A 21905-nucleotide genomic window follows, 5' to 3' on the forward strand; every position below is an offset into this window, starting at 1 on the left:
CCACAGCAACCCCGGAACTCAGGTTCCACGTGCCGGAAGTCCCTCAGGGGCTGAGCGGAGAGAGCCTATTTTCCTTTTCTAATTTAATGATATATGAATAGTCTATGCAGAGGAGGCTTGTGCTTAACCACGCTGCGTGAAGAACCTGTATCATCCAAGAAAAGCGGTGATGTTTGTCGTAGCCACAGAGAAGGCTATTAAAAAGTGTCACTTTGTAATTATTTTTCGCCCAAAAAAAATATTTAAAATCTTCCTGAATATAGACATTTTCTCCACTGAACATTTCCCAAACATCTTAATTCATTCCTCTGACTTGTCATGAGTGTGTTTATTTTTACTATTTTTTTTAAACAGATAAAGTAATGAGTTTCAAATATATGAAACGTTTTGACTTTGTCTTTTACCTTTGTGAGGGGACCATGTTAATTTGTTTTCTGTGTCATTTAATTTTTTAAAAAACAGTTTGAAGCCGGGCAGTGGTGGCTCACGCCTTTAATCCCAGCACTTGGGAGGCAGAGGCACGCGGATTTCTGAGTTCAAGGCCAGCCTGGTCTACAGAGTGAGTTCCAGGACAGCCAGGGCTATACAGAGAAACCCTGTCTCGAAAAAACAAAACAACAACAACAACAAAAACCCAAAAAAAAAAAAAACAGTTTGAGAATAACTTCTTTTATACAAGTGAGTGCTTTGTCTGCACGTGCAAATACATCATTTGTGTGCCTGATGCCAACTGAGTTCTAACCCTACAACTTGAGTTACCGATGGTCGTGAGCTACCCTGTGAGTACTGGGAACTGAACCTGAGTCTTCTCGGGGGCAATAAGTGCCCTTAAAGGCTGAGCCATCTCTCCAGTCCCTATATTGTTTCAATTTCAACATATGTGCTGCCAAACTGAATTCTTTTCACTTCATCTTTCATCAAACTGGGAGAGGCCAGCACTATAAACAAAAAGACTTCTCAGTACCTTCTTCAGATTCAAACAGGAAGATACTTACAAGCTAAAAGGAGCTACAGAAACAGTTTGCAGTTTCAAACTAACATCTGGAGAGATGACTTAGTGGTGAAGAGATCCTGAGTTCAATTCCCAGGAACCCCATGGTGGCTCATAACCATGTGGGATCTGATGCCCTCTTCTGGAATACAGGTGTACATGTTCTAGCTCTACAGACAGAGCACTCATATACATAAAATAAATACATCTTAAAAAAAATAGTTAAGTTAGGTAAATTTTGGAGTCAGTGCATAGCACATTGCTATGACAAAATACTGACAGAAGAATAGACTTCTACTGATTTGGATTGGAGACTCCAGTAGGTTCAAGTACAGCTACAGAGTTAGTTATTAGAGTCCTACTCCCAAAGCACTCTGCTCTGGCTCTGAGAAATGCCTTTAGGCTTCTGGTATCTGATACTTCCAAACTGATATCTGTAGTCAGACTTGTCTCCAAGCCTCACCTGTCTTCCTCCTACTTCCTGCTCTTCTCCATCTGACTGTCTAAAAGACACCTCTTCTTTGACATGACTCAGAGACATCACCTTCTACCTAAATCTGTTCTTCTTTTCTTTCTCTAAGTACTGAGCATTACCACCCATTAATCACCCAAGCCACAGGTTTAGGAGTCATTTCTATCTTCCTCCCAAGAACAATCCTCTGTTGAAGGATATTTGGTCACACTGTGAACCCCAAGATTGTGTTGATTACTGGAAAAAATCTTTTTCTAGTTGTGGTGTGGCTCACCACCAGCACACATCTTTAATCTCTATGCCCAGAATACAGACACACCCTTAGTACACACCTTTAATCCCAAACAATAAAGGTAGAGTTAGTTTGTAGAAGGAAGCACCTGTGTTTGAAAGTGATGTCTAATTGAGTAGTAAGCAAAGTTATGACTCAGAGAAAGATTTGACAGAATAGGATATGTCCAACTTTCAGGAAAAGAGAGAGGAAAGGGAAGGTACTTAAGAGAGAACAGCTCAGAAAGACAGTGAAAGAGAAAGTTTTACTGGAAGAGTTTTAAAGAGAGAACAAGCTAGACACAGATGAAAACAAAATGAACCAGAGAAGGAGGAGCCAGTAGATTAGAACATATTGCCAAAGTTAGCATAAGGCCAAGCAGAGCAATTTAGGAGAGGCCAAGAGAGAGAAGCCAGACTGAATAAGTCATCTTGGGGAGGAGTTTGAGCCAGAACAGCTGAGTTGAACCAGCTCAGCCAGAGTTCAGAAAGAACTAAAAGAGTGTGCTTACTAAGTATTAAGTCTCAAAGGCTTAAAACATTCGAGGCCTAGATTAGATTGTACGGAGGCTAGAAGCTTCCTGGACTAGGCCTAGGTTAGCACATGGAGGCAGTAAAACTCAGAAATGACAATTGCATCAGGTAAATAAAAGTTACTTTAACAATCCATCCTCCAAGGTTTCCAATTCTGCTTTCTAAATATCCTCATTTCTCTCTAGTCACTGTTTTGGTTCAGGCCAACACTATCCAGGGTATGATAAGTCAAAAATAACCGTAAATTCATCATTGATTCTTCCATTAGGGCTGGCATTATACATTTTTCATGTGAATGTAGCAGAAGTAACATTGTGGGGCTTCTGGATTTAAGCCTCAAAGGGTCTTGGTTTCTCCCTTTATCTTTTTGAACCACTGCTGTCACAGCCAGCTCACCTGAAAGGCACAGCACCCACAATAGTTAGCTCCAAATATCAAGCATGAGTGAGACTCTCCAGCCCTCAGTAAGCTGTCACATGGTGGAAACCACAAGGAAAATTATCAGAAAAGTGATCCAGGTGAGACAACCCAGTTTGCCAAACTTCTAAGTTAGGAGCACATAAGGACGTGCCACTTTAAGCTCCTGGGTGGTTTGTTATGCTCAGTAAACAGTGACAATCCAAGGTAGAGCCCAAATTCTTCATGAGGTCTCTTAGGTTTTATTTATATCTCTTTATCCTCTCTGCACACCCACACTACATGATTCAACACTATGAACTACTTAAGTTAGCTGTTACCTTGCAGTCTTTGCAAACCATCTTTACACTCTGTGATGGTAAGTACCATCACTGGACAGGATCTAGAATCATGAAAAGAAAATAAAAAACAAAAAGACCTCTGGGCATATCTGTGATAGATCAACTGAAGTGGACTTCTAGATAGAATCCAGTCTGGGGTTATCCACCACTCTTTGCTTCTTGACTGTGGATGCAGTGTGACCAGTTGCCTCCTACTTCTGCAGTCTTGATAAACCATATCAGTTAGCTTCATGTTGCTGTGATAAAACACCAGGACGAAAAGCAACCTGGGAAGGAAAGGATTTATTTCAGCTTACACTTGTCGTCTATCATGAAGGGAAGTCGGGGTGCAGAAACTCTAGGAGGGAACCTGAAGGCAAGAACTGAAACAGAGGAGGTGCAGGAATGCTGCTTCCTGACTTGCTCCCTATGGCTTGCTCAGATGGCTTTCTTATAGATGTGGCACCACCCACAGTGGGTTGGGCACCACCCACACCAATCATTCATTAAAAAAAAAAAAAAAAGTGCCTCACAGGCTTGCCTACAGGCCAGTGAGGACAGTCTCTCAATTGAGGTTTCCTCTTCCTGGAAAACCCTAGCTTATGTCAAGCTGACAAAAACCTAACCAGCATGTAGATTATATCCCTTGAGCTGTGAGGGATATCAGTTGCTTTTGTTAAGTATTTTGTCCTAGCAACATATAAAGCAGTGAATGAACATCCCTTTACCCACTTTGTCTATGTGTCATCAGATTAGAGGCCACCTTCCTGTCCACCCCCAAGTCTGTTGAAGCTTTCTTTATCTCTTCCAGACCAGGCTAGTGATCCTACTCTGTGCTTTCAAACCTCTTATACTTTCTCCATAGTGAAAATTTTCATTTCTCCTCCTTCCTTTTCATTTTTATTTTGTGAGGCAGGGTCTGACTATATAGCCTTGGCTAGCCCAGACACCTTGCTGTATAGACCTTAAACTATGTAGGTCTTGAACTCACAGAGATATCTCTATAGATATTAAAAAAAAATTTTAAAACTCTTTTAAAAGCAGGAACTCATGTATCTGAGGTTAGCCTTGATCCTTTGACCCTCCTACCCCCGCCTTCTGAGTGCTGAGGTTACAGAAATGTACTACCATACCTGGTTTTCTGTGGTGTTGAGGATGGAACCTGAGACTTCAGACACACTAGGCAAGCACTCTACAAACTGAGCTATGTCTCCAGCCACTTGGTGGTAAATAAATATTGTTATAAACTTTTTTAGATTTATCTTTCTTTATATGTATTAATGTTTAGCCTGCAGGCATGTGTATGCCTGCTGGATCTCCTCACACTAGGGTTATAGATGGTTACAAGCCACCGTATGGGTGCTGGGAACTGAACCAGAGTCCTTTGCTAAAGGAATAGGTACTCTTAACCTCTGAGGCATCTCTGCAGCCTTACTTGCTGAGCATTTTGATAAAAGAATAAAAGATGAAGGTTCTTGGAGAGAATTAGAATAGATGCTAGAATACTGTAATCAATAGCATGATTTCATGCACACGATTTGGGGCCCTCATTTATTACCCTGCCCCCCCACCTACATTACTAGTGCCTCTGACTCCACATTTACATTAATACAGTCCTGGCTCTTGGTTCTTTATTGCCTGCGGTGCTTTGTTTTCTCCCAAAGAAGCAGTTTGGTCATGACCTTCCTATAGAGTGAACTGGTCATAAAAGAGCTCTAGGGAGGAGCTCTGGGCTCATCTGGTGTGCCCCAAGTGGAGAGGCCTCTCTCCCCCAGGCCCTGACCTTGTCACCTGGGATCTATGTGTCTGAGTTTGTTGGCCCTGGAAGGCTGCCAAGCCCTTTTAAAAGTGACGGTTGAAGCTGGTTGTTCTGTGAAAACATCACAGGAGGAACCCAAGCCATGATGCTGATAGCCTTGTTGTTACTCCCAGAATCTGTTGGATGCTTTCCAGACAGACACTAGCAACTCTGGATCAGGGTGTGAACAGTTTGGAGGCATGGGCACAGAGCCTCGCCAGGCAGATAGTGAAGGCTGGCGTTGCAGAGCACCAAGTAAGTGCTCCCTAAAATACTTTGTAAAATGTTTGCTAAGAACAAGCTTAAGGGCATGGGGTATAGCTCAGTGACAGAGTGAGCCTGACATACTCAAAACCTTAGCTCAGTCCCTTAGAACTGAAAAGAAAAGTCATGAACAGAAGCGAAGGGGTAGATGGTAGGGCAGGATATACACATAATCTCAGTTGGTACATTCAGTGTTCCTTCCTGCATCGTGTGGAATGGCCTTAGAATTCTTTATCATGCTGTAGATACCTTTGTTGTAGGTTTTTGCACCTGTAAATTCATTGCTAAGGGGAAATAGATATCATAAGAAGATGTGGCAGAAATTCCCCTGCCCAATCTATTTTAAATATTAGCGCAGCAAGAGGCCTATGATTGGATAGGGAAAAGGGAGGTGGAGCTAAGAGTGGGAAGGAGAGAGACACTTTGGGAGAGAGAAGGCCGCTGAAAAAGAGCGCGAGCTTGGACTCACGTGACTTTAAGTAGCATAGGTAGATATGAAATCTAAAGGTTAGGATAATTGGGATAACTTGTCTAAATTGTGTGGACATCTTGTGTATTAGGATTTTATTGATATATAAATCTGACTGGCTAACTGCAAGCCTAAAGAGTTTTGATTTTTCTGGATGATGGGTAATGTGCTGATCGCAGGGTAGATGGTTGTTGCTTGGGGCTGGCATGGCTGCGAAGGGAACTCCAGCCGCGCCGGAGAGCCTGCCGAGATGAGAACACCCGGCTGGTGTCAGGAAGTCTGACCGTGCCGGCATTATAGTGCGAGCGAGCGCTTAGATGGTGGTAGAGCCGTTGAGAGTGGTCGTTCTATTTTAATACCTCCCGCTACAAGAAGTCTTGCTCTGGACATGATGGTGTGTACCTGTAATCTCAGCTTTTTAGAGACTGAGGCAAGAGTGCCACAAGTTTAAAAAGGCTAGCCTAGGCTAAAGCTTTTTTTAAAATTTTATTTATTTATTTATTTATTTATTTATTTATTTATTTATTTATTTATTTTTAAACAGGTTTCTCTGAGTAGCCTTGGCTGTCTTGGAACTTGCTCTGTAGACCAAACTGGCCTTAAACTGAGAGATCTGCCTGCCTCTGCCTCCTAAGTGCTGGGATTAAGGGCATGTGCCACTACCACCCATTTTTATTAAAGGATTGATGTAGTTTAGTGATAGAGTATTTGTCTAGAATGCATGATATCCTGAGTCCCCAGTATTGGAAAAGAAGGAGAAGGAGGAGGAGGAAAAGGAGGAGGAGGAAGAGGAGGAGGAGGAGGAGGAGGAGGAGGAGGAGGAGGAGGAGGAGGAGGAGGAGGAGGAGGAGGAGGAGGAGGAGGAGGAAGAGGGAGATTTCATTGTCCCTGTGCCCTAAAGCCAGCTTCTCCAAGGGTTCTCCTGGCTTGCTTTTCCCAGGGTCTCCCTAAGTCATCCCTCCTAGACCACCACCACCATGGGCTCAGATTCCTCCTGTTCAAGCTTACTCTCATGCCAAGGGGTCTCAGAAATAAAAGGATTCATTAAGTGGTTACAGATGTCAGCCCCCCAGAGTAGCAGACCCTGGGAGAAGTCCCCAGAAGCACCAGCAGCAGAACCAGGTGACACTGAACAGTCTGTTATACATAGTAGCCAAGACTATATATTTTTTTTTCATGCTGAAAATCGGAGTCAGAGGGCTTAAGTTGTTTGTTTTGAATCTGCTTTGGCTGTGTATAAGAGACATACAGAGAGCAGTTTTTGTTCCTGGCTTAGTTTGTAATCTAATCAACCTCTCCATCTTTCCTCTGTTGTCCAACACTTGAAATTAAATTTAGGTCACTTTCCTCTTGTATTATATAATGTTTAACTAACTGAGATAGGGTTTTGCTAGGTTGCTCATGCTGGGTTGGAACCCACCTTGTGGCCCAGACAGGCCTGTCTCAGTCTTCCAAATAGCTGGCATCACAGAACTGTGCCACCAGGCCCGGCAACTTTGAATTTTTTTCATGTCACTTATTGCTGACATTATATTTTGTCTACGGAGATGATTTCATTCCTCTTAACCGTTGTAACTCCAATGTCTTAAACAGGGCAGGTCCACAGGTAGTTTGTTACCCAATAAATATGTTGAATGACTCTAAAGCAACAATGGTATCCTTTCTTCTCTAGTTCCACAGCATTTCCTGCTTTTATGAGCCCTCAAGTTCAAGCGCCACCTACCTCAGGCCCTCCTAGACCCCGGAAATCTCTGCCACCAAGTAGTTTTCTTTTCTTTTCTTTTTTTTTTTTTTTGTTGTTGTTTGGTTGGTTGTTTTGTTTTGTTTCCCCTTCCCTTCTCCCTCTCACTCTGGCCCCGCTCACTCTGACCCAAAGTTTTTTTTATTATATGTGAGTACACTGTAGCTATCTTCAGATACCCTTAAGAGGACATCAGATCTCATTACAGATGGTTGTGAGCCACCATGTGGTTGCTGGGATTTGAACTCATGACCTCCGGAAGAGCAGTCAGTGCTCTTAACCGCTGAGCCATCTCTCCAGCCCCATTCTTTTCTTTTTTTATCATCCACAGAAAGAAACATGGTCCCCACTTCCTCCTTACATATAGCCTAAAGATCAAATTTCTATACATTTATTTACATGATCTAATTGGTTTTTATTAACAATTCTAGAACTGGACAAAACTCTCATTCTATAAAATGGATGGACTTTGTAGATGAGGTTAGCTCTGAGGATTACAGAAAGCAGAAATAAAATCAACTCAGAGTTACTTTCTTTGTAGAGTCAATATGGAGGGGAATTCCTAGTTAACTGAGCTAAATCTTGTTTGTTTGGTTAATACTCTCTTTCTTTCTGTCACATGACCTCCTCTTCTCCCCCTTGTAGCTTGGTTTCTGGGAAGTTCCAGGCAAGCAAGTTTTCGATGAGCTAGTTTTGGTTTGATAGTGAACTTGAGCTGGAGTGACTCCATTTTGATTTCCATTTGGGTCTGTTGAGGCCTGTATGGGAGCTAGTCCAAAATGATGGTCTCTCACAGCACGTAACCGAGAGGCAACAAGCTTTACTCTGCTCATATTCTTCCCTTCCTCCTTCCTCCTTCCTCCTTCCTTGACTTGTTAACCCTACCTAATAAAATAGTTACTGCTGCTTAAAGCCTCTTTTAGTTCAGAGGGTTCATCTGGGTCCTAATCATGGCATGACTGCTAAAAACATAGATTCTTGGTTCTACCACAGACTTTGTGATTCATTTCCTATTAGAAAATTCATTTCTCCCGGGCAGTGGTGGCATACGCCTTTAAACCCAGCACTTGGGAGGCAGAGGCAGGCGGATTTCTGAGTTCGAGGCCAGCCTGGTCTACAGAGTGAGTTCCAGGACAGCCAGAACTACACAGAGACAAGGTTTCTGTCTCAAAAAACCAAAAAAAAAAAAAAAAAAGAAAAAAAAAGAAAAAAAAAGATTTCCTATCCCCCAGTGATTCTGATCCTGCCTAAAGTCTGGGACTGTCTGGGTGTGCAGGCCTGCTGTCTTGCAGGGCCCACTGCTCTTTCCAGGGGAGGGGGATGACTTGTAACATCTCCCTCTCTTCCTTGTTCAGAGCAATCATCACTCAAGGTTTCTCAGTTCTGCCTTCTGTTTATCCTAAAAACAAAAGCCTGTCTATTCTTCTCTAGCCACCACCTTAGTCCAACTTAACATCATCCAAAGGGTAACATGCTAACCCTGACCTCAGACGGTTTGTGTGGTTTTCCCTTATGGCTGGCAGTGGGACAGAAGAACCCAGCTTTCTAAACATAAATCCACTCACCACTTAGCTATCTGCATGTGCTTGTCCATATGCCCAGAAGCCCCTCTATCTGGTGGTTTGTCTGAAGCTTTGTAGGGGCCCTCTCAAAGGCACTCCCAGTGAGGGTGTCCAGCATCCCCCAAGGGCCTCATGGAGTATCTTTCTCTGTACCCCACGGGTTCCTCTTTTGAACAGTAGTAACAACAACAACAACAAAAATCTAACTACAATTTCTATTTACCATGGCCTGTCTCCATCTCTACTTTAAAGGAGGATGAATACTTTGAAGTATTTGCCCTGGAATGCACGTGGAGCGGTTCGCGGGCATGGATTCTTTTGGGCTGAGTTGTGGTTCCCTCGTGTCTGCCACAGCTCAGGGAGGCAAAAAGCGTGTGGGAATTTTGACTGAGTTCACTCCACACGGTGCTGGGTGGACACTGCAGGGCCCCGCCCAGGTGTGGAGAGGGAGATCTCAGTCTGAAGTTCCGCAGGGGGCAGGGCTCTTGAGTGGATCCAGAGGCCAGTGGTCTCCATTTGGGGCTCCCAGATGCCACTGCGGGGGGCAGAGGTCGAACAGAGATGAGAGAGGAACGAGGGGGGAAAGAGAGGCCCCGACAGCACCCTGTGGGAAAGAGACTTTTGGTTGCTGTACACGCTTGGCAGGGTCGGCTAGCTTGGTTGAATTGAGGGTCCCTGTGGCTGGAATGCAGAGAAGTCCTCCACGGGTGATTATTCGACAGCTCGATAGTTGAGACTTTCTCCACGGTTCCCAATGGCGGGCCCCAAAAGACACGAGGAGGTCCGTGGTTTTGAAAAGTTTTAATGTCATGGTGGATGGCAGATGGATCTGACTGCACACCCCCAAACTCAGGGCGGACCTGACTTAAATAGGGAGGGAAGAGAGAGGAGGAAGGAAGGAGGAGGAAGGAGGGTCTAAGAAGGAATATTTAATTGACTATGCCCTCTGACCTTTAGGTATCTCATTAATATGGAAATCTCTCGAGGCTGAGGACTATAGTCATGCCCTTTACCTGTCCTAGGTGACACAAACCTCTTTGGGAGGGGTTGCATTGCCTTACCGTGACTGACAAGTGTGGACCAATGAAGGTCTTGGTCACGCGTCAGGAGCCTGGAGTCTGGGGACATAACCAAACACCTGCCGTTGTTCCATTAGGGTCCAGGGTTTGAGGCCTGCACTTGACTAGGAACCAAGCTATCCTTGCACGGTCCCACACAGCACCACATTTTTAAAAAAAGAACTTGTATTTATTTATTTTTAAGATTTATTTTTAATTATGTGTTTCCACATGGGTATGTGCTCATGAGAACAGATGATTGTTGAGGTCACTGGATCCCCTAGAGCTGGGGTTACAGGTAGTTGTGTGTTGGGAAAAGAACTCAGATCCTCTGCAAGAACAGAATGCATTCTTAACTATTGAACCATCTCTCTAGCTTGCTAGACCAGTTTTTTTTCTTTTCTTTACCTTTTCCTTTTTTTTTTTTTGTTTTTTTGTTTTGTTTTGTTTTTTGAGACAGGGTTTCTCTGTGTAGTTCTGGCTGTCCTGGAGCTCACTCTGTAGACCAGGCTGGCCTCGAACTCAGAAATCTGCCTGTCTCTGCCTCCCAAATGCTGGGATTAAAGATGTGCGCTACCACTACCCAGCCCCCCCCCTTTTTTAATGCCAGCACCACAGTACCCACCCTTTTAAGAACCTAATATAATTTGCATTCTGAAACTTTCTATAAGTATATTTCAAGTCCTCATGTGTAATAAAGGCCATTTCTCCATGCCTGGTATATGTTAAACCCCCAAACTAAGCACTTCACTGATAAGATTGCATTTAATTCTTGAGGCAGGCCTTTAAGTAAGATATATTATTTCTTTATTGTATCGAAGAGAAAAAAGAGACCAGAAGAACAAGGGAATCTGACCAAGACCTACAGCCAGGAGCTGTATAACCAATAACCGTACATTTCTATGTTGCCTCCCTGTTGCTTGGTATATAGTATTTGTGTGTTTGAGTGGCCTTGTGTCCATACTGGAAGGATGACTCCGCTCAGTACGACTCTGAGTGACCTCAGGGCTTTTGGCTGCACTCAAATCTGGGGGCTAAGCCAGGACTACAAAGGAAAAGTTTTATTCTCTTTTTGTAGTGGTGGCTTTGAGGGTTTTCAGTGTAGAGCTGTAAGCCCCAAGGAGGCCAACTTTGGGCTAGTTTTCCTGACACATCAGGAACACCAGGCTGCATGCCCTGCAGAAGGCTCCCCCTGGGTTCAGTTTGATTCATCAAAGAGGCAGAGGGAGTCTCAGAAGTTAGTTGTTCTTGGAATGGGTATTTTGGATTTTTAAATCCCTTCTATGCTTATTTACATATTCCATTGTTTTCCAAATAGATGTACATTACTTTTTCATCAATGTTAATTTAAAAAATAAAAATCCCAAATAATCAGATTCAGGAAATTTGAATGCAAATACACTACTTGGAAAATCAGCTTTTTCAATGCTTCTCAATATGTTGTAACTTAAAAATTACTCATCCAGGTAACCTAAAGTTAAACTGCTTGGGTTTTGGTATCATTGCCATCAATCAGCGACTGAGACTCCACGAGTTACTTAATTTCCATAAAATAGTAATCAGGGATGGGGTCGCTCAGAGGATGATGGCGCTTGCTGCCAAGTCTGGTGACTTAGGTCCAATTTCCAGAACCCACATGGCGGAAGGAGGGATCCTATTCCTGTCAGCTCTACTGTGGCGCTCGCTCCCCCCTCCCAACAAATGTGATAAATATGTGTCACGATACTGTTTTTCCTTTTGCTGTTAGCACTGAGCAGCTCCTGAGTGCCTGACACTGTTCATATTTTTCTGATTTGTTGTAGTCTTTTTTTTGTTTTGTTTTGTTTTAAGACTGTTTCCCTCTGTCCCTCTGGCTGGCCTAGAACTTGCTATATAAACCAGACTCCCTCTAACTCACAGAAATCCCTCAGCTTTTGCCTCTTGAGTGCTCGGACTAAAGGCGTGTGCCACCACTTACAGTTTGTATTTTGATTTTACAGTTTGTATTTTGTCTTTGAGACAAAGTCTTACGTAGCCCAGGCTGGCCTCGAATTTTGTATGTTCCAGGATGACCTGAACTCCTGATCTTCACACCTCCATATCTCCCAAGAGCTGGGATTACAGATTTGTGTCACCATAACTGACTCATTTCATGTGCATCCACTTACCTACTCCTCAACTCAAGTATGTGAAAGAGATCATCTCAACCCCCTTTAACAGTCAAGCACAACTGAGAAATGAGCCTGTATTTAAGACACATGCCTAAAGCTACCTCTCAAGCACGCTGTTAAATGCACTTAGCAAAAAAATCTGACACTTCGTAACTGCTCACTAAAGATTCATATAGCCACTAGAATGTCAGTTGTTAGGTGTTTGTTTTAAAAACTCTGACACAACACAACTTAATCGTACAAACTACAGCCTACAGATGCAGGCGGGACCAGTGTGGCGTGGGTCAGCGCGCGGGCGCAGCCTGGGAGGGGCGAAGTCAGAGAGGGCGGGACCTGAAAGGGCCACGCCCCCGGCACCTGCGACAGGTGGAGCGCGCGGCCTCCGGCACTCGGCCATGTCCGCTGATGTCTCCGGGTCGGAGTCTGGGTCGGAGTCCCCCGAGTCAGAGCCCGGACCGGAGCCAAGACCGAAGCCAGGATCCGGGCCTGAGCCGGAGCCAGGGCCGGGGCCGGGGCCGGGGCCAAGACCCGAACTAGGGCGGGAATCGAGGCAGGGGTCCGAGCCGAGCCAGTTGTGCCCCGAGCACTGCGAGCCTCTGAGCTGGTTCTGCCTCTCGGAGCGGCGGCCGGTATGCGCCACCTGCGCCGGGTTTGGCGGCCGCTGTCACCGGCACCGCATCCGCCGGGCCGAGGAGCACGCCGAGAAGCTGAGAGTGAGCGGGCGTGGGGCGGGGAACTAGGGTGGCTTTCTTGGGGCGTGGGGACTGGCAGGGACCAGGGACCCTGGGGGAGAGTGGCTTCTCTATGGCTTCCCTTGCATAAGGAGGTAGTTAAAGGTGTGACTGCTGGAGCAAACTGGATACGAGTTTGAATCCTGCCCCCTCCCTGTGAGTCACGGATCCTAGCTTGGTGTCTTTCATCAGTAGTTTCGGGGCATTCATAATACTACATGTTTGCTATAGCTGACCTCGTAAAAACGTAGTCCCCCCTCACCCCTTGACTTAGAGACTCCTCCTATCTCCCCTCAGGTTTCCTGGTGAGGGGTCTAGTTCCCTTCCAACCTGGCTTTGACTGTAACTGAAGTGATGGATGGGGTGGGAGAATAGCAGGTCACTCCACCTCCTAAGGCCTCCTCATCGCTTGGTTCAGTGTGGTTCTGGGCTGGTCATTTTCCGTTACACCCCCACCCTTTTCCCTGAGCTGCTGAGATTGGAGGCCAAGTCACCTTGGTGCTGCCGCCTTCCTTTCATTCTAGCTGTGGCCCCTGGGGAACTCTTTGCAATTTGATTAAATGGCTTAATTCTCCCAACCCCACCCTGGCATTGAGCCCTGCTGTGCACTGAGAGCTGTCGCTGGGGACATCACCTACTCAAACTAGATTGTAATAAACACACCTTCCTGGAAACTGGGGCTAGTGGAGTTCAGTTACTCAGGGATGGTGAAAATAAACTTGAGAAAAGTTGATATAAATCAGCTTGCATCATGGGTAAGGACTTTACAAATTCCTAAGGACTTAGATATTTATCATCGAGTTCCATCCAGGCTGGGCTTCTGAAGCATTAGTTATAACTCAGGTTTTTCAGATGAGGAAAAGGGGGCCCACAGGAGAATGGTAACTCCTCCCAGACTCTTAATATTCAGGGTTTAAGAGAGGGAGATTCATTGACTGGGCAAGAGGAAACCACTTTTTGATCTCAGTGGTTATGAAGAGGAAGTGACTTAATGGAAAACCTTGAAAAGTAGCCATCACGCCTATAAGTGGTGGAAAGGGTGAAGGCAGGGGCAGGATAGCAAGTTTGGTACTCTGCCCAGGTGCCTTCCTTGGGCCACGCTAAACCTTACACTTACACCCAGCCTGGGCGTAAGGGAAGTGAGTCTTGCTGTCTTTCTACTCTCGAGATTAGTATTATTATTATTTTGTTTTTTTCGAGACAGAGTTTCTCTGTGTAGCCCTGGCTGTCCTGGAACTCACTCGGTAGACCAGGCTGGCCTCAAACTCAGAAATCCGCCTGCCTCTGCCTCCCAAGTGCTGGGATTAAAGGCGTGCGCCACCACTACCCGGCTATTATTATTTTTTGATGCTAGGTTTAACCAGAGCCTCATGTATTCTAGACCACTGAGCTGCATGCCCAGCCCTAGGGTTTACAATGTCTTCAACACACTCCTCCTATCCCTCCATCCTGTAGAGAAATTGTCCCTGGAGCATAATCACTACTGACCTGGAGAAAATAAGACCAGTTCAACTGCTCTTAGCTTCTGGATTCATGCCTTGAAGCTAGTTAGGAGGCAAACTCAGGAAGGAACCAGCCTAGGTGCCTATTAGTGGATGAATGGATAAGAAAAATGGGAACGTATTCACATGCACTAGAGCATTATTCCATAATACAGGATAAGAGTGTGTGATTGGCAGGAAATGGGTAGAGTGGAGACCTCCACGTTAAGTGAAACAAGCCTGATTGAGAAAGACAACTGTCACATGTTTTCTCTCATATGTGGAACCTAGACCCAAGCCATAAAAGGACACCATGAACTGGCTGTGGTAGCACACTCCTGTATCAGCGAGGCAAAGAGATGGGAAGTTTGAGGCCAGTTTGGATTTCACAATGAGGCCTTGCCTTAAATAAATAAATAAATAAATAAATAAATAAAAAGATATCTGTGATAGCTTTAGTCTGAGCACTTGGGAAGTAGAGGCAGGAGGATCTCTGAGAGTTCAAGGCCAACCTGGTCTACAAAGTGAGTTCTGGGACAGAACTGTACAGAGAAACCCTGCCTCAAAAAAAAGAGAGATGAAACTTAGAAGGTGTGGCATTGAAGAGAGAATCAGGGCTGGGGGAGGGAGGCTAATGAGTGAGTGAATGGATGAATGAATGAAGGGTGTGATAGAAGTTACAGTGACACAGTCTATAGAGTTAGTGCACACTCATAAAACATTTGTTAAAGGAAAGGGGAAAAATGCTAAGCGCAGTTCTCTCAGTCCTTGGGTACAGGATCACAGTGCCACAGCTCATGCTCGGTGACTGGTGGAAGGGTTTGGGAGAGTTTTCTAGAAGAGATAGCTGGATTGCCTTGGGGCAGATGGTACTGAGACCTGTTCTTAGGGGCAGTAATGGGGGGATTGCTGCGTGGAAGAGTGCCAGCTATGTCCTGTTGTCTAACTGTGTCTCCTAGAGTGAGCCACTTTACCCTCTGCCTCAGCTTCCTCATTTCTAAACCTCTGTCTGTTCTTTCACAATTGACGCTAGTGACTTTGAGAACTGAGAACCGAGACTCCATTGTGGTCAAGGCCATGAGCGTTCATCATTAATAAATATGTATTATAATTTTAATTGTAACTTATTATAGTATAATGTTTATCAACATTAAATTACGTTTATGTGCAGGAACTCCCCTCTGGATGGTAAGTCAGAGGTGAGAGTGTGGTGCTTTTGCTCCAGTAGCAGGAGACAGAAATCCATGCAAAAGTAAATACATCAAAGGTTGTCAGTTGCAAGTAAGAGAAATAAAGCAGGGCAAAGGGAGAGTGAGTCAGGGAGGCCCTCTCTGAGGAGGTGGCTTATGAGTGGATCCAGGGAGCAAGACAATCAGGGAGATGGCTGAAGGAAGAAGGAACAAGCCCAGAACCTGGAGCTGGATAAAGCTGATGTTTTAGAGGAACAGAAGGTTAGTGTGAAGCAGGAGGTAGCCTAGGAGACAAGGAGTTGTGTCAGGTAGGGCGTGTTGGCCAAGAGTCTGGCTCCCACTGTGACTCTATTGAAAAGTGACTGGGAGGTTTTGAGCTGACACGGCCTATACCGATGGCCTCCGGAAAGATGGCTGTGGTAATGGGAGGCCTGAAAGTTGGCAAAGGAAGCCCAACTTTGGGTTCAGACAGGATTCCTCTGAGGTGGCGACCATCTGGATAGAATAACAGAAGTGGAAGTAGTCAGTGGTAAGGTGAGGAGAAGAGAGAGAGAGGAGGAAGGGAGTTGGGAACAAACCCATCAAGACCCAAGTGTCTTTGAAACAGGTTTTCTCTGTGAAGCCTTGGCTGTCCCGGAACTCACTCTGTAGACCAGGCTGGCCTCAAACTCACAAAGATCCACTTGCCTTTGCCTCTTAAGTGCTGGGATTGAAGACATGTGCTACCAGTGCCTGGCTAAGACTCAAGTGTCTTGATGGCCCCAAATGAGTTACTGGAATGGGGAATCCAACATTAGTGATCTGAAGGGAAACACAGTAGGCATATGTGGGATCCTGGACATAAAGTTTAGGGGTAGTATTGCTTTTGATAATGATGATATCTGGGTAGGAGTGTCTGATTAAGGGCAGAGTAAAAATGAAAAGTCACTCAGTGAGCGAGTGGCCCATGTGTATGAATAAAGACGCTGTGCTGCCATCTGTGTTGCAGAACAAGATTGTGGACCAGTGTGAGAGACTGCAGTTACAGAGTGCTGGCATCACCAAGTATGTGGCCGAGGTCCTGGAAGGGAAGAACCAGAAAGCAGTGGTAATTCTTCCTTTCCTCTCCACGTTGTGCCTCCTCCTAGGATAAGAGCCTAGGCCAGGTCTAGGACAGCCTAAGATCCCTTTCCTAATTACAGCCTTATTGTCTCACAGTGGAGGTAGCTGACTCTCTCCTTTACTATACAGGCTACAGACTGGAAAACTGTGTTCGCAGTAACGTTGGATTAGAAAGTAAAAAAGACTAGTACCGTTCTTTTCACAAAAAGTTTAGATTTATTTATTTTATTTTATGTGTATGATTGTTTTGCTTGCATGTATGCATGTGGGCCATGTATGTGTCTGGCACCCTTGGAGACCAGAAGTGGGCATTGTATCACTTAGAACTGGAGTTATAGATTCCTGGGAGCCACTATGTGGGTGCTGGGAAATAAAGCCAGATCTTCTGTCAGATCAACAAGTGCTCTTAACCACCAAGCCATCTCTCCAGCCCCATTCATATATCTTTCAATATGGATTTATTTTGTGTACATCCCTAGAATTATGAAATTCCTTAGGCACTTTTACATGGATTCTTCATCTTTTTTTAACCAGTCTGAAGCATTGAGCCCAGGGTCATGTACATGCTAAGAAAATGCTCTACCATTGAGCTACATCTCCAGTTCTTTTGAGATATTCTTTTGTTTTACTTACTGAAATAGTGTTTTATGTACCCTAGACTGGCCTCAAATTTGCTATAAGCCAGGAACTACTGAACTTCTGCTTCCATCTCTAGAGCACTGAGATTACAAGGAGGTGCCTGTATGCCAGGACTGTTTGAAGTGTTCTTACAACTATTTTATGCAGTAGGTGGCAGCATCTCTATTTGAGATGGGGAAATAAGTCTTAGAGTAGTTAGTTGACTTGCCCAAGGCCCCACTGTCTCATTACAGACTCAGTTCTATGCCCCAGATCCTCTGGCTCTCCAGCCACTGGCACTGCTGTACTACATGGCTGGTCCTTCTTCCAGCTTTGCTATTGTGCCTCCACTCTCAAGTGTGCCTTTCAGGCCAGGGCCCTGTGAATTTCTTTTTGCACATCCCCTAACCCACCTCCATAGCATACAGAATAAGTTTGGCACTGCCTTAGTCAAGTCTCTTTTAATTGCATAAACTAAACTGGCGTGAGCAAATAGGGAGTGTCATGGCAGGGCACAGGGGTCTCTCAGAAGCTAAAGGGACCAGGACTGGGAACCGGGAAGCAGTGAGCAGTCCAACTAGTCTATATCCATCCACTTCTGTTTGCAGGATGGTGTTGGTTTCTCTACTCAGTCTGTCTTTCACTTGCTCACTCTTTTTATTTTCTTGTTCTCTGCACTGGCTAAAGCTTCAGTACAATATAGACTAGAAGCTACAGTGGCAGATCCTGACTGTAAATGGGAGACTTCCGACATTTCAGTATTTATTTAACAGATTCTTACTGAGCACTTTCATGTAGCAGGCACCACTGGCCTGTGTGCTGGGCCTTCTGCAGTGACCAAACATGAAAATACCTGTTTTCTTCAATGCTACATATCTGTCAGTAGAGATGGACAGTAAGAATGAGAGATATGTTATGTCAGAAGAAATCAATTCTTTGAAGGAGATGTAAATAGGAGGACGGACAACATGTCTGACGGGGGTTCAGTTTACTTGTGCTGTGCTAAGGAATGCCCTCTATAAGAAAGGTTGATATTTGGGGCTGGCAAGATGGCTTAGCAGGTAAACTCCTTGCTGCAAAACCTGATGACCTGAGTTTGTTCCCTGGAGCCCACATAAAGATAGGAACTACTTCTATAAAGTTGTCTTCTCACCTCCACAGATGCACCATAGTGTGTACACCCATCTGCACGTGCACGTGCCTGCGCGCGCACACACACACACACCACACAACACGATAAATTAAAGTTTGAAGAAAAGAAGGTTTATATTTGCTCACAAACCAAAGAAGTGGGGTAGTGAACCACACATGTGAGGGAAGAGTGTGCAGAGAGGTTACCAAGTGCAAACACCCTGGCCGGGAAGGCACCTGACCTGCTAGAGCCATAGAGTCCTGCAAGGCTGAAGCAGTGTGAACGGGTCAGATGCAGGAAGAAGTAAACTCAGAGAAGCAAGAGGTTCAGGGAGAACCTGGGTCAGAGAAGCAAAAGTCTCAGGGAGAAGCTGGGTCCCACCCTCTTGGCCACAGAAGGGTTCACTTCATTTCAGATAAAGAGAAGCCACTGAAAGGCTTAAAAAACAAAAACAAAAACAAAAAACAAACAAAAACAGAATAAGGTGAGAAAGACTTATGTTTAGGGGACGGGGGTGGCTCGGCAGTTAAGAGCACTTCCTACTCTACCAGAGAACCTGAGTTTGGTTGCTAGTACCTACTTTGGGCATCTGGAGATCCAACATGCATGTGGCACACACACACACACACACACACACACACGCGCACACACACACACACAAAGGAGTGGTGGGGCAGAAAGATTGAGACTTCAGTTTATAAAAGGTTCCTTGCAACTATAGTAGGAAGTAACCATAGGCAGCTAGAGTGAAGGCCAGGAGACCAAATGGAAGCGGTTATAACAATACAAATGAAGTCAATGTGGTTCAGACTCAAGTGAGCGTCCTTGATATTCTAAGCTCTTCTCTCCTCTGCACTGGGTAGATTGCGGGTCTCAGTTTCTTGTGTAAAACAGAGGTGACTACTCCGTATAATATAAGAGGCAGGTCTTCAGAGACAGGGCTCAGGGAAGCAACTGGCTGTCCTTGGCTTCTGACACCAAGAAGGCAGCTCTACTCTGACTCATCTGGCAAGAGTCCAAGTGCAGGTGCTTTGTGCCACAAACGGAGGATTGGTCATCTGGCATAGCACTAGACGGACAGTCAGGGGAATGAGCTTCTGGTTCCACTTCTGCCACTGGCTCTCTGTGTCAGAGCTAGCAAGAGATCTTCCTAGGACAGCAGAAGTTCCCCACTCAGTCACTGAGTCCATGTTTTAAGGTACCTATTCCATGCCAGATGCTGACCACTGGGAGTCAGAAGATGATGCTCATTACCACCCTTAGCTGAGAAATTTTCTTCTGAGCCCCTCAAGGGAACATAAAAACTCCCCCTTGGGGCCAGCTGGAATGAACAAGCCTTAGGAGGTGTTACGATTTTGGCCTTGGGTAGGGTGAAATTTCTACTGGAACCTGGTTGGTTCTAGTTGATAAGAGTGTCTCTTTAAGGCCCTTCTTCCCTGTGATCACTATGGTTCACTCACCTTTGTCCCATGGCCACCATGTTTCCAACTGTGAAATAAGCAGGCGATTCCAGTTGATGTCTAAGCCCTGTCTGCCTTCTCCTCTGTGGTTATGACCTTCTGAGACATGGCCTAGATGTTTGGATCTCAAGTTTCTCCCTCTTCAACCACACTCAGGAAGTCTACATGCTGGATGTCAGAGTAAATGGCTCGAGTACCTTTACTCTCCTTACCCTGCCCATGGCGACACTGTCAATGTTGGCATTGTCCCTAAGTCCAGATCTTCTTGCTTGTGAGTGAGACTTTGCCAGGACCCGACTCTTCATTTTATCCCTTGTCAGATGATGGCTAGTGCAGCAAGGGAACTGGTCATCCAGAGGTTGAGTCTGGTGAGGAGCCTGTGTGAGAGTGAGGAACAGCGATTACTGGAGCAGGTGCACGAGGAGGAGGAGCGGGCCCACCAGAGTATCCTGACTCAGCGAGTGCACTGGGCTGACGCACTCCAGAAGCTGGACACCCTCCGCAACAGCATGGTGGACATGCTCACCCACCTGAATGACCTCCAGCTGATTGTAAGTCAGGAGAGGGTGAGGGCGCAAGAGGTGGGCCAGGATCTGCCGGGTGTGAAGAGCTTGAGAATGCCTGTGGGTGGGATGGTGATTGGCAGGAAGCCTTTGGGACGGGCATGGGTGATGATGATTTTTTTCACCAGACATTGAAGCTCGCCCCAATGCCCCCGCCACTGATATCTGATAGCCTTTAGCATTGATCGGATGCCATATCTCCACTATCCCAAAGTGCTGTCTGATCATCCTGGTCAGTCTTCAGCAAGAATCCTGTTAGGTAGGTTTAGCCAGGATTCCCCCTCCCCCGAAGTGTTTCCTCTCTGTGGTTTTCCACCCACTGATTCCATCCAGCTCCATGGCCATCAATATTGTATGTTTTCATACTGTATTGGAGATTCACACCCATGCTGTATTCAGAGCTGAACTCAATGTCTCTCTCATCCACTGGAAGATCTCCGTGCAATGGCCCATATATCTATCTATATTTACTATATGTTCAAGTACATATCATTGGCTTATTCCATTTTTAATATGAGACAGGGGAATATAATTATCTGAGGGTTTTGGCACCTTATAACAACATAGTTTCAATGTCAAGGAAGTGCTTATGAGTGCCTAGGTGTGGTGTAATGGGGCAGAGTTATAGGACACAGCTGCAGTCGCTCCCAGCCTTCCCCAAGAGATAAACACTGACACGTCACTGTGGTAGAGGAGTGCTTTGAGGGTCAGGACATCCCCCAAGGCAGTTGAGTGAATCATAGACAGCTTCCTGGATGAAGCGACTTAGAAGTAAAAAGAAAAATACTCAGGTACAGGGAATTGGGGAGGTGGAGAAAGGTCGGAAGTACACAGGAAGAAGGCCGTGCTTGGCACCGACAAGGGCACCAATGTAAAAAATACAGTCTTGGTATTCCCAGACATAAGCACAATTAATATTCAGTGTGTTGCTTTTCAAAGTACTTTATAGATATGCAGATGCCTCCAGTTTTGAGGGGACGGTAAGACATCTGAGTAACAGAGGGAGAATGCAGAACAACCAGGCCAGCCCCCTGCCTTTCAAGTAGGGCAGTCATGGAGACTGTCCTAGATTGTGCATTCATTCAGCACCAGCTTCCAGGCAAGAGCACATTCTGTCCCAGCCACTTGGATGGTCACAATAAAAGATTCAGAAAGCCAACAGCCATCTAGGGGCTGATAATCTCCATAGCAGAGGGCAGTGGGGATCTGAGTCTATAAAGGATGGTCCTGAAGTGGAGTTGAGGGGAACTGGGGATGCCTCAGGGTAGGCAGCAATGGGTGATTCATTCTTCGTGTGTGTTGGGAGGACAGGGAAACCTGTGGATATGTGAAAGCTTTGTGCTTGGTCTTTGCTGTAGAGTCTGTATCTACACACAGTTGTACGCAGTAGAGTGTGTTCAGGTCTTATCCACTTCCTGGGAGTGCTGCCAGCCTGACCTTGCTTTGTTTCTCTTACAGCAGAAGGAGCAGGAGATTTTTGAGAGGTAAGTGGCCATATGATTTAACCAGGCAGTTACTGAGGACACACACACACACAGAGAGAGAGAGAGAGAGAGAGAGAGAGAGAGAGAGAGAGAGAGAGA

General features: G+C 45.5%; 1 protein-coding gene across 1 annotated transcript in view; it reads left to right on the plus strand.

Moving 5' to 3' along the window:
* The first annotated feature begins 12408 nt into the window (after positions 1–12408).
* The window catches only part of Bspry (B-box and SPRY domain containing), an 18461-nt gene continuing 8964 nt past the window's right edge, over positions 12409–21905 (plus strand). The window contains exons 1-4 of the mRNA XM_028779981.1: positions 12409–12759; positions 16437–16535; positions 20080–20310; positions 21781–21806. Coding sequence (XP_028635814.1) covers positions 12442–12759; positions 16437–16535; positions 20080–20310; positions 21781–21806 — 674 coding nt within the window. The 5' untranslated portion in view covers positions 12409–12441. The remainder of the gene's footprint in view (positions 12760–16436; positions 16536–20079; positions 20311–21780; positions 21807–21905) is intronic.

This window comes from Grammomys surdaster, unplaced genomic scaffold, assembly GCF_004785775.1.
Source record: "Grammomys surdaster isolate TR1022 unplaced genomic scaffold, NIH_TR_1.0 363, whole genome shotgun sequence".
Lineage (NCBI taxonomy): Eukaryota > Metazoa > Chordata > Mammalia > Rodentia > Muridae > Grammomys > Grammomys surdaster.